The sequence below is a fragment of the Oncorhynchus mykiss genome, chromosome 15 (genome assembly GCF_057628025.1).
Source record: "Oncorhynchus mykiss isolate SJ-2025 chromosome 15, ASM5762802v1, whole genome shotgun sequence".
In the NCBI taxonomy this organism is placed as follows: domain Eukaryota; kingdom Metazoa; phylum Chordata; class Actinopteri; order Salmoniformes; family Salmonidae; genus Oncorhynchus; species Oncorhynchus mykiss.
In genome coordinates, this window is record NC_143036.1 from 38,339,803 (window position 1) to 38,352,788 (window position 12,986).

Sequence of the window (12,986 nt, forward strand, 5' to 3'; positions counted from 1 at the left end):
GATTGACGCAACAGTCAGCATTTGAGCTTGCCACACTGGATTTTTCACAGAAACCTTTTGCACAAACACAGTCCTTACAAAGTTATGTCCTGAATGTGACAAGTTTATTTGTGGATGCAATGTTCAGACATGCATAGAAGTAGCAACAGCATACACAATCATCCAAACCGGAAAATGTAAGCAACATTAGTCCTTGCGCTTACTGAGGAAATATTGACATAACACAATCGGTCATATTTAGATAACTCTAGGCTGACAGAAATCACAATATGAATTTGCTAATATCAATTGCTATATATAATTCATTACATCACAAGTTAGCTCAACATTTATCAAAATAATTGATTAAAACACTTTCAAGTAATCCGATGATGGATAGTTTGTGCACGCCACCATGTTTGTTTTTTGCGTCAACTAAAGATAATAAGAGGAGACAAGATGAGTTTGGTCTGTTTGCAGTATGCATGTTGAAGGGGTGAGTTGTCTGTGATCATTCACTTCCCTTCATTCACTTCCGGAAGTTTATCCGAAAGATGAGTGAATCATTCCATCACCTCATTATGGCATCTTTGGTCTTTACATGACACCCAGAATGCATTGTATAATGTCAACAAACATGGCGCCACACATAGCTGGCAAATAGCTTAGCATTAGTTCCTTATAATCAGTACAACCTTCAAAAAACTATTTTACACACATCATAGGTGTCCATTTTTTTCATAGGTGGGTCAGCTTTAATATTGCGGCTAGATTATCGCTTCCATCAATGTAAATGTCTGCGTCATTTCCAATCCCCTTTATATTTTTGGGGGTAAATATATATATATATGTATACATATTGTACATACACATACCCACATATATATATATATACATAAACATGCATACATATACACATACTGTACATATACATACAAATACACGTGTATAAATATACATATCCTTTTAAAATATATTTTCCTTTATTAATTTCCCCAAACCCAACCACTCCTCCCATAATTGGAGTAAACCAATAAAAAATAACACTTAGGCTTCTACTTCCAGATTATACATACTATATACATTTTACAGACACAACCTGATTCACATATGGTATCAGTTAAGAACAAATTCCTATTTACAAGGACAGCCTACTCCTTCTGCCCCATCGGGGAATCGAGCCCCGGTCTCCCGTGTGCCTGCATTTTGTAGTACAGACATGGCCTTCTCTCCCTCAGGTAAGGAATTAGGCACTTTCCCACGTTTACTACAGTATGTAGGCTATGTTTACTTGTCAGACTGCACAGTAGCCTAACAAACAAAAGCAAAATCTGCAGAGCTGGAAAGATTGTATCCTCCATATATATATATATATCATTCTATTGGCTGCAAGAATTTTGTATTATCATTTAAATAGAAAAATTTGAAGTTTTGAATCCGGTGTCGTTTTGTGTGTCAATTCATAAACCATGTGCCATGGAATCGGTACATCGAAAATCTCTTCCCAACTATTTTGCAATTTATATGGAACAGCTGTCAATTTTTGGTTCCTTAAATTAAACTGGAATATATTTTTATTTATAACCAATTGTGGTCTTTAATGCAGGGCCAACATACAAGTTCTTTACTTTTTCCCCTTTCACTTGCCTCTTTCATTTTTGCAGTAAAGCTGCAATTAGTTGGTTGTAATTTTGGGTAGAGCAGACATTTCAATGTCATGTGTGACATAACTACACCAGTCCTATGTATGATATCATCTATAAAGATTATACCTTTTTCAAAATTTTATCGAAAAATGTCATTATTTTATCAATTAGTATATTTAAGTTTAACCACAATATTTGTTGTGTTATTTGTTGTGTCTTTTCGGGTGGATTAAACTGAAATTACAACCAATTTGTGTAGCGAAATGCTTGTGCTTCTAGTTCCGAAAGTGCTGCAATATCTAACATGTAATCTAACTATTCCAAAACAACTACCTAATGTACACAAATCTAAGTAAAGGAATACGAATATATACATATAAATATAAGAATGAGCAACGACAGAGTGGCATTGGCAAGATACAATAGAATGTATAAAAAAAACAGTATATACTATACATACTGATGAGTAATGCAAGATATGTAAACATTATGAAAGTGGCATTATTAAAGTGACTAGTGATCCATTTATTAAAGTGGACAATAATTGCAGGCCTGTATGTAGGCAACAGCCTCTCTGTATTAGGGATGGCCTTGAGTTAGTTGTTTTTCAGTCTCTCAGTCCCAGCTTTGATGCACCTGTTATTGTCCACTGGTTCACTGGAGATCACACCTCACCTTCTGGATGGTAGTGGGGTGAACAGGCAGTGGCTCGGGTGGTTGTTGTTCTTGATGATATTTTTGGCCTTCCTGTGACATCGGGTGCTGTAGGTGTCCTGGTGGGCAGGTATTTTGCCCCCGTTGATGCGTTATGCAGACTGCACCACCCTCTGGAGAGCCTTACGGTTGTGGGTGGTGCAGTTGCCGTACAGCTTGACCGGAGGCTCTCGATTGTGCATCTGTAAAAGCTTGTGAGGGTTTTAGGTGACAAGCCATATTTCTTAATTCTCCTGAGGTTGAAGAGGCGCCGTTGCGCCTTCTTCACCACACTGTCTGTGTGGGTGGACCATTTCAGTTCGTCCGTGATGTGTACTTTCCACCTTCTCCACTGCTGACCCATCAATGTGGAAATGTGCTGTTTCCTAAAGTCCACAATCTTCTCCTTTGTTTTGTTGATGTTGAGTGAGAGATGCCCGAGTGCCCTCGCCTCCTCGCTGTAGGCTGTCTCGTCATTGTTGATAATCAAGCCTACTACTGTTGTGTCATCTGCAAACTTGATGATTGAGCTGGAGGCGTGCATGGTCACGCAGTCTTGGGTGAACAGGGAGTACGGGGGGGGGGGGGGGCTGAGCATGCACCCTTGTGGGATCCCGGTTTTGAGGATCAGTGAAGTGGAGATTTTATTTCCTACCTTCACCACCTGGGGGCGGCCCAACAGGAAGTCCAGGATGCAGTTGGGGTTGAGACCCAGGGCCTCAAGCTTAATGATGAGCTACTATGGTGTTAATGAAGAGCATTCTTACATAGGTTTTGCACTTGTCCAGATGGAATAGGGCAGTGTGCAGTGTGATGGCGATTGCATCGCCTGTGGACCTTGTGGAGCGGTAAGCACATTTAAGTGGGTCTAGGGTGACAGGTAAGGTGGAGGTGACATGATCCTTGACTAGCCTTTCAAAGCACTTCATGATGACAGAAGTGAGTGCTACTGGGCGATAGTCATTTAGTTCAGTTACCTTTGCCTTCTTGGGTACGGGAACAATGGTGGCCATCTTGAAGCATGTGATGACAGCAGACTGGGAGAGTGAGAGATTGAATATGTCCGTAAACACACCAGCCAGCTGGCCTGCGCATGCTCTGAGGACGTGGATAGGGTTAACACGTTTAAATGTCTTACTCACGTTGGCCACAGAGAAGGAGAACCCACAGTCCTTGGCAGCGGGCCACGTCGGTGGCACTGTATTATCCTCAAAGCGGGAAAAGAAGGTGTTTTGTTTGTCTGGAAGCAAGACGTCGGTGTCCATAATGTGGCTGGTTTTCCTTTTGTAGTCCGTGAATGTCTGTAGACCCTGCCGCATGTGTCTCGTGTCTGAGCTGTTGAACTGCGACTCCACTTAGCCTCTATACTGACATTTCGCTTGCCTTGCGGAGGGAATAACTACACTGTTTATATTCAGCCATATTCCCAGTCACCTTCCCAAGGTTAAATGCGGTGGTTCGCTCTTTCCGTTTTGCACGAATGTCGCTATCTATCCACGGTTTCTGGTTAAGGTAGGATTGCATAGTCACAGTAGGTACAACATCTCCTATGCACTCCCTTATAAACTCACTCACCGAATCATCGTATACGTCAATGTCTGATTAGGATGAATAATATCTGACAAAAACATTTTAAATTCTATGAGCTAAGCATTTAGCTATACATTTTTTGGTTTTTATTTGGATTTCATGTAATGGACATACACAAAACAGTCCAAATTGGTGAAGTGAAATTTTAAAATGATGTTAATTATTTTTTTTTTTAAACGGAAAAGTGGTGCATGCAAATGTATTCACACCCTTTGCTATGAAGCCCCTAAACAAGATCTGGTGCAACCAATTACCTTCAGAAGTGACATAATTAGTTAAATCAATTCCACCTGTGTGCAATCTAAGTGTCACATCATCTGTCACATGACCTCGTGGCCAAATGTTTTGAGAATGACACAAATATTAATTTTCACAAAGTCTGCTGCCTCAGTTTGTATGATGGCAATTTACATATACTCCAGAATGTTATGAAGAGTTATCATATGAATTGCAATTAATTACAAAGTCCCTCTTTGCCTTGCAAATGAACTGAATCCCCCCCCAAAAAATTCCACTGCATTTCAGCCCTGCCACAAAAGGACCAGCTGACATCATGTCAGTGATTCTCTCATTAACACAGGTGTGGGTGTTGACGAGGACAAGGCTGGAGATCACTCTGTCATGCTGATTGAGTTCGAATAACAGACTGGAAGCTTCAAAAGGTGGGTGGTGCTTGGAATCATTGTTCTTCCTTGGACAACCATAGTTACCTGCAAGGAAACACGTGCCGTCATCATTGCTTTGCACAAAAAAAGGGCTTTACAGGCAAGGATATTGCTGCCAGTAAGATCAACCATTTATCGGATCATCAAGAACTTCAAGGAGAGCGGTTCAATTGTTGTGAAGAAGGCTTCAGGACGCCCAAGAAAGTCCAGCAAGCACCAGTACCGTCTCCTAAAGTTGATTCAGCTGTGGGATCGGGGCACCACCAGTACAGAGCTTGCTCAGGAATGGCAGCAGGCAGGTGTGGTGCATCTGCACGCACAATGAGGCTAAGACTTTTGGAGGATGGCCTGGTTTCAAGAAGGGCAGCAAGGAAGCCACTTCTCTCCAGGAAAAACATCAGGGAAAGACTAATATTCTGCAAAAGGTACAGGGATTGGACTGCTGAAGACTGGGGTAAAGTCATTTTCTCTGATGAATCCCCTTTCCGATTGTTTGGGGCATCCGGAAAAAAGCTTGTCCGGAGAAGACAAGATGAGCACTACCATCAGTCCTTTGTCATGCCAACAGTAAAGCATCCTGAGACTATTCATGTGTGGGGTTGCTTCTCAGCCAAGGAAGTGGGCTCACTCACAATTTTGCCTAAGAACACAGCCATGAATAAAGAATGGTACCAACACATCCTCCTTGAGCAACTTCTCCCAACTATCCAGGAACAGTTTGGTGACGAACAATACCTTTTCCGGCATGATGGAGCACCTTGCCATAAGGCAAAAGTGATAAATAAGTGGCTCGGGGAACAAAACATCGATATTTTGGGTCCATGGCCAGGACACTCCCCAGACCTTAATCCCATTAAGAATTTGTGATCAATCCTCAAGAGGCAGATGGACAAACAAAACCCCACAAATTCTGACAAACTCCAAGCATTGATTATGCAAGAGTGGGCTGCCATCAGTCAGGATGTCGCCCAGAAGTTCATTGACAACATGCCAGGGTGGATTGCAGAGGTCTTGAAAAAGAAGGGTCAACACTGCAAATATTGACTCTTTGCATCAACTTCATGTAATTGTCAATAAAAGCCTTTGACACTTATGAAAAGCTTGTAATTATACTCCAGTATTCCATAGCAACATCTGAAATCAATATCTAGAGACACTGAAGCAGAAAACTTTGTAGAAATTAATATTTGTGTCATTCTCAAAACCTTTGGCCACGACTGTACACTTGTTCTGAAAGGCCCCAGAGTCTGCAACACTACTAAGCAAGGGGCACCACCAAACAAGCAGCATCATGAAGACCATTGAGCTCTCCAAACAGGTCAGAGACAAAGTTGTGGAGAACTACAGTTCAGGGTTGGGTTATAGAAATTATCAGAAACTTTGAACATCCAGCGGAGCACCATTAAATCCATTATTAAAAAATGGAAAGAATATGGCACCACAACAAACCTGCCAAGAGAGGGCCGCCCACCAAAACTCCCAGACAAGGCAAGGAGGGAATTAATCAGAGAGGCAACAAAGAGACCAAAGATAAACCTGAAGGAGCTGCAAAGTTCCACAGCGGAGATTGGAGTATCTGTCCATAGGACCACCTTAAACCGTACACTTCACAGAGCTGGGCTTTACAGAAGAGTGGCCAGAAAAAAAGACATTGCTTAAAGAATAAAATTAGCAAACGTTTGGTGTTTGCCAAAAGGCATGTGGGAGACTCCCCAAACATATGGAAGAAGGTACTCTGGTCAGACGAGACTAAAATGTAGCTTTTTGGCCATCAAGGAAAACGCTATGTCTGGTGCAAACCAAACACCTCACATCACCCCGAGAACACCATCCAGCATCATGCTGTGGGGATGTTTTTATGATTATGTGATGGTCCAACCGCATTCTGTCTCCTATCAACACTTTTTTTTACTGGACATAAAAAAAAGTAATCAAGATGACTAGCTTGATTAAGCCTCCGCCATGTACAAGTCGGAAGTTTAGATACAGCTACGTTGGAGTAAACTCAGTGCCTCTTTGCTTGACATCATGGGAAAATCAAAAGAAATCAGCCAAGGCCTCAGAAACAAAATGTAGACCTTCACAAGTCTGGTTCATCCTTGGGAGCAATTTCCACACACCTGAAGGTACCAGGTTCATCTGTACAAACAGTAGCATGCAAGTATAAACACCATTGGACCACGCAGCCATCATACCGCTCCGGAAGGAGACACGTTCTGTCTCCTAGGGATGAACGTACTTTAGTGCGAAAAGTGTAAATCATTCCCAGAACAACAGCAAATTACCTTGTGAAGATGCTGGAGGAAATAGGTTTTAAAAAGTATCTATATCCACAGTAAAACGAGTCCTATATCGACATAACCTGAAAGGCCGCACAGCAAGAAAGAAGCCACTGCTCCAAAACCTGGTTGGCAACTGCACATGGTACAAAGATCAGACTTTTTGGAGAAATATCCTCTGGTCTGATGAAACAAAAATAGAACTGTTTGGCCATGATGACCATTATTCTGTTGGAGGAAAAGTGGGAGGCTTGCAAGCTGAAGAACACCATCCCAACCGTGAAGCTTGGGGGTGGCGGCATCATGTTGTGGGGGTGCTTTGCTGCAGGAGGGACTGGTGCACTTCACAAAATAGATGGCATCATGAGGGAGGAAAATTATGTGGATACATTGAAGCAACATCTCAAGACATCAGTCAGGAAGTTAAAGCTTGGTCGCAAATGCATCTTCCAAGTGGATAATGCCCCCAAGCATACTTCCAAAGTTGTGGCAAATGGCTTAAGGACAATAAAGTCAAGGTATTGGAGTGGCCATCACAAATCCCTGACCTCAATCCTATAGAAAATGTGTGTGCAGAACTGAAAAAGCGTGTGCGAGCAAGGAGGCCTACAAACCTGACTCAGTTACACCGGCTCTGTCAGGAGGAATGGGCCAAAATTCACCCAACTTATTGTGGGAAGCTTGTGGGAGGCTACCTGAAACGTTTGACCCAAGTTAAACAATTTAAAAGGAATGCTACCAAATACTAATTGAGTGTATGTAAACTTCTGACCCACTGGGATTGTGGTTAAAAGAAATAAACGCTGACTTAAATCATTCTCTCTACTATTATTCTGACATTTCACATTCTTGTCACACTCGTCATAAGGAGTAGACCAAGATGCAGCGTGGTATGTTTCCATCCTTTATTTTGGAATAGAAAACGTCAAAGAACAACAACGGAAACAAACGAACCGTGACGCTATAATAATGCTCACAGGCAACTATACATAGACAAGATCCCACAAAGCACAATGGGGAAATGGCTACCTAAATATGATCCCCAATCAGAGACAACAATAAACAGCTGCCTCCGATTGGGAACCATACCAGGCCTATATAGATATACAATTCCCCTAGATAACTCACCCTTAATCACACCCCGACCTAACCAACATAGAGAATGAACAGCTCTCTATGGTCAGGGCGTGACGTTCTTAAAATGAAGTGGTGATCCTAACTGACCTAAAACAGTGCATTTTTACAAGGATTAAATGTCAGGAGTTCTGAAAAACTGAGTTTAAATGTATTTGGCTAAGGTTTATGTAAACCTCCGACTTCAACTGTATATCTCACTAGGTCAGGGTATTTAAGCCTTCATATATCCACAAATTCCAATGTATCCATGACATTCATTATTTCCTTAAGTGCATTAGGGTGATAGTTTGTATTGTGATTTCCTTTATGGCCCATTGAGGTATTTAAAACTGTATTATAATCTTCCACTGTAATAATAGTATTGTGTTGCTTGTCGGTTTGATAAATGATTCTATATATTTTCAAAGAAGCGTGGATCATCATTATTTGGACCGCTTAGGTTAATAAGCCATATCTGTTTATGGTCCAATAACATATTTAAATCATCCATCTACCTTGAGGATCTGTTTGGACAATTTGCACATTTGTGTCAAAATTACTGTTAATTAATATCATCACCCCTTTTGAATTTCTTTGCACATGGGAGAAATATACTTTGACCCCTAATCCTTTTTCCACAAAACTTCATCTAAAATTGTTGAATGAGTTTCCTGTAAGCAATAGATATTCTATTCCTTCTCTTTTAGCCATGTACAGTGACTTGCGAAAGTATTCGCCCCCCTTGAACTTTGCGACCTTTTGCCACATTTCAGGCTTCAAACATAAAGATATAAAACTGTATTTTTTTGTGAAGAATCAACAACAAGTGGGACACAATCATGAAGTGGAACGACATTTATTGGATATTTCAAACTTTTTTAACAAATCAAAAACTGAAAAATTGGGCGTGCAAAATTATTCAGCCCCCTTAAGTTAATACTTTGTAGCGCCACCTTTTGCTGCGATTACAGCTGGGGTAAGTCGCTTGGGGTATGTCTCTATCAGTTTTGCACATCGAGAGACCTCTGGTCCCTTTGCAAAAAACAGCCCCATAGCATGATGTTTCCACCCCCATGCTTCACAGTAGGTATGGATGGTTTTGGTTTCATCTGACCATATGACATTCTCCCAATCTTCTTCTGGATTATCCAAATGCTCTCTAGCAAACTTCAGACGGGCCTGGACATGTACTGGCTTAAGCAGGGGGACACGTCTGGCACTGCAGAATTTGAGTCCCTGGCGGCGTAGTGTGTTACGGCATAGGCTTTGTTACTTTGGTCCCAGCTCTCTGCAGGTCATTCACTAGGTCCCCCCGTGTGGTTCTGGGATTTTTGCTCACCTTTTTTGTGATTATTTTGACCCCACAGGGTGAGATCTTGCGTGGAGCACCAGATCGAGGGAGATTATCAGTGGTCTTTTATGTCTTCCATTTCCTAATAATTGCTCCCACAGTTGATTTCTTCAAACCAAGCTGCTTACCCATTGCAGATTCAGTCTTCCCAGCCTGTTGCAGGTCTACAATTTAGTTTCTGGTGTCCTTTGACAGCTCTTTGGTCTTGGCCATAGTGGAGTTTGGAGTGTGACTGTTTGAGGTTGTGGACAGGTATCTTTTATACTGATAACAAGTTCAAACAGGTGCCATTAATACAGGTAACGAGTGGAGGACAGAGGAGCCTCTTGAAGAAGAAGTTACAGGTCTGTGACAGCCAGAAATCTTGCTTGTTTGTAGGTGACCAAATACTTATTTTCCACCATAATTTGCAAATAAATTCATTAAAAATCCTGCAATGTGATTTTCTGGATTTTTTTTGTCTCATTTTGTCTGTTATAGTTGAAGTGTACCTATGATGAAAATTACAGGCCTCTCTCATCTTTCGAAGAGGGAGAACTTGCACAATTGGTGGCTGACTAAATACTTTTTTGCCCCACTGTATATCTATTAAAAAAATTCTACTAGTCTAATTTCAATATTTAGAAATTCATATTTGTAATAAGGTTGGTAGTTTATGCAAAGGATTGTTACCTCCTACCAGTATTGCCATTACAAAATATACATTTTGGCAAGCAAATGTTATTTTAGCAAACAATTATTGTTATTAATCCTACATTGTCCCTAGCATCTTTACTCCCTCACAACAGTTGTGAGACTGTGACACACACACACACACACACACACACACACACACACACACACACACACACACACACACACACACACACACACACACACACACACACACACACACACACACACACACACACACACACACACTCATACACACTCAACCCCTTCCCCCCACAAACAACTATACATTCAAATGCTTAACTGTTGCGCCATCCCAGAGCCCGACTCAAGAAAGGCCTTGATTTCCGAATGCATATACAGCTGCAGCTGTATGAGAATGCATGCGAAATTGTGCAGAAATGGAGAGATTTGGTTAACCATTGTCAAGTCCTAGGTGATGGAGATCAGATATACCCCTTCCCCCCTGTAAACACCCACAAACGGTCCCCCGTTGGACCATATTCCCAAGCTTCTCTGTGCAGTCAGGCCTTTAATGATTTTGTGCCACCAGGGCCACAATAATATGCCCTCTCTCTGAATGTCCGACTGTGGCCCTTTTTTACCAGTTTCGCTGCTTGAACCCCTAACAAAGCATGGATGATTAATTTCTCCTGCACTGCAGACACACACACGTATATGCAAAGGTATACACCGCATACTTACATACAGATACACAGGCACACGTAAACACAAACACATACGCAAACACACACACAGGAACACATTGCTTTTCAGCCCAGATACCCATGGGCTGTGTTCGTTCAGGCCATCCTGGTTGGCCAACTGATCAGATTCAGATTACCCTCTTCGCTCCATCTTATGTTACACACACGATGTGTGAGTGCATTGGCTCCCGTTGTTACCCGTGCACATTCTGAAGGCGATTTCCTCCCTTGGTCTTAAAGCTTCGTGCTGACTCAATTAGCCAGCTCTTCATGCCAATAGCCCTGGATCTGAAATTCTATTTGAGTAGGATGTGGAGCGTGCGTGTGTGTGTGTGCGTGTGCATGAGCTGCAATCCCATAGCTGCCGCCTGATTGCGTTAACACGTGCGTCTGGTGGTCTCCCTGTACCTGCCTCCAAGGAGTATAATACGATCACTGACATTAAATATACTCAAATACACACAGACACACACAGAACAACAGACAACACAGAAACACATATAAACCCCACACACTTCTCTCTTTAGGCATCGGCTCTTTTACAGGGAGAAGACAGCTATTGAGCTGCACTGACAGTTTCGACATAGCTCCAACACACACTCACAGCTCCACTAGACCAGTTTTATGTAAACCTAGACTCCGTACAGCTGGGAGTCATTGTTATAGAATCTCTGCAGTGTCTGCATTTTCTAGCTAACAACATGGAGCCGTGCCACGTGGAGGAAATATGAGAAGGTTAACCAATCTGCCCACCTGGTCTTGGATTTATCCTGTAGACCTCATTACCACTAGAGCATGTTTTTTTCTGCATTATGGAGGATCACCTATCAAAACATGAACTTGATTGTTGTTTCCAACTTATTGTGTGTGTGTGTGTGTGTGTGTGTGTGTGTGTGTGTATGTGTGTGTGTGTGTGTGTGTGTGTGTGTGTGTGTGTGTGTGTGTGCGCTGCAGTAACATGTGTTTCTCTGTTTCCGCTCTTGATTCAGACGTCAAAACAAATAGTGGCCATGTAATAATGGACATATCTAAAAAACTAAAAAGGCACTGTAACAATCATATTTTGACATGAATCACACCTGCACTTTCTGATATTTATGACTCCTAAACTGTATACACTAATACTTTCCTTTGAAAATAAATGAGACTGAGTATATATGATTGATTGTGTTGTCAGAGAGAGAGATTTATCCTGTACACCTCATTACTGCTAGAGCATGTTTTTTTCTGCATTATGGAGGATCAACTATCAAACATGAACTTGTGTGTGTGTGTGCATAAAATACCTAATACAACAACAGATCCCTGACAGGTACTCACTCCCCCTCTCCCCCTCTCTGTCCAGGTATGACTATGTGGAGGTACGTGACGGCGTGGACGAGAGTGGGCAGCTGGTGGGGAAGTACTGTGGGAAGATCGCCCCGTCACCCGTGGTGTCTTCTGGGTACCAGCTCTACATCAAGTTTGTGTCCGACTACGAGACCCATGGAGCAGGCTTCTCCATCCGCTACGAGGTCTTCAAAACAGGTGAGATGAGAAATAGTGAAAGGGCAAACAATCACAAAATATCATCACACACACACACAAGTTCACACACAGCTCGTGAAGCAGCAACAATGTATTTATGGTACTTCTAAGACTTACTGTAGTTATGATGATATCTGTTCATCCAGACATAATAATGTCCCCTTTCTCTGTTTATGTGATGCTACATCATCATGGTTAAGTGGAGAAAGTGAGTCCCCAACAGTTTAAAGATCATGAATGAAGGAAGTGCTTTCTCCTCTTCCTGCTCCTGATAAGCTCAATTCATACATATATTCCGTTGCGGTAGCATACTGCTGCTTATGCAGATGATCAGATGAACCGATAATGTTGTCCAACCCTGAGAAGTATCCTCAACAATAAACTATCACAAAAAAGACCACAGACGTGTCCCTGCTGAAACGGGAACTCACCAAGCAGCCTTATTTTCACAAGTACACTCAGGGGACATTCTCATTTCTTATCTGAAGACAATACAATAAAAGGGAAAGCTTCCTGTTGTTGGCTTGACTTCCTGACTGTGTTTTGAGTTTATGGCTGCCATGGGACGGGGGTAGATTTCCATTGAGTGATTGGGAGAGGGGAAGGGAGTAGGACACAAAGTGTAGGCACAGGTGCAACAGACAGCACACTTCACTCCGATTAATTAACCCTCAGCTAGTCTATGGGATGACCCAGAGTGACCCACAGAGAAGACGGATGCCCTCTTTTTAATCTCAGAAGTGTGTGTGTGTGTGTGTGTG

The 12,986-nt window shown here is 42.1% G+C and overlaps 1 protein-coding gene and 1 long non-coding RNA gene across 10 annotated transcripts in view; one reads left to right on the forward strand and one right to left on the reverse strand.

Annotated features, from left to right (window-relative positions):
* LOC149977452 (uncharacterized) overlaps nucleotides 1-12,986 on the reverse strand; it is a 1,012,103-nt gene that overhangs the window by 84,225 nt on the left and 914,892 nt on the right. The window lies entirely within an intron of this gene.
* The window catches only part of nrp1a (neuropilin 1a), a 113,340-nt gene that overhangs the window by 30,757 nt on the left and 69,597 nt on the right, over nucleotides 1-12,986 (forward strand). For all 8 annotated transcript variants that reach the window (XM_036944326.2, XM_036944330.2, XM_090200012.1 and 5 more), the window contains one exon: nucleotides 12,044-12,225. In XM_036944326.2, the coding sequence (XP_036800221.2) occupies nucleotides 12,044-12,225 (182 nt within the window). The remainder of the gene's footprint in view (nucleotides 1-12,043; nucleotides 12,226-12,986) is intronic.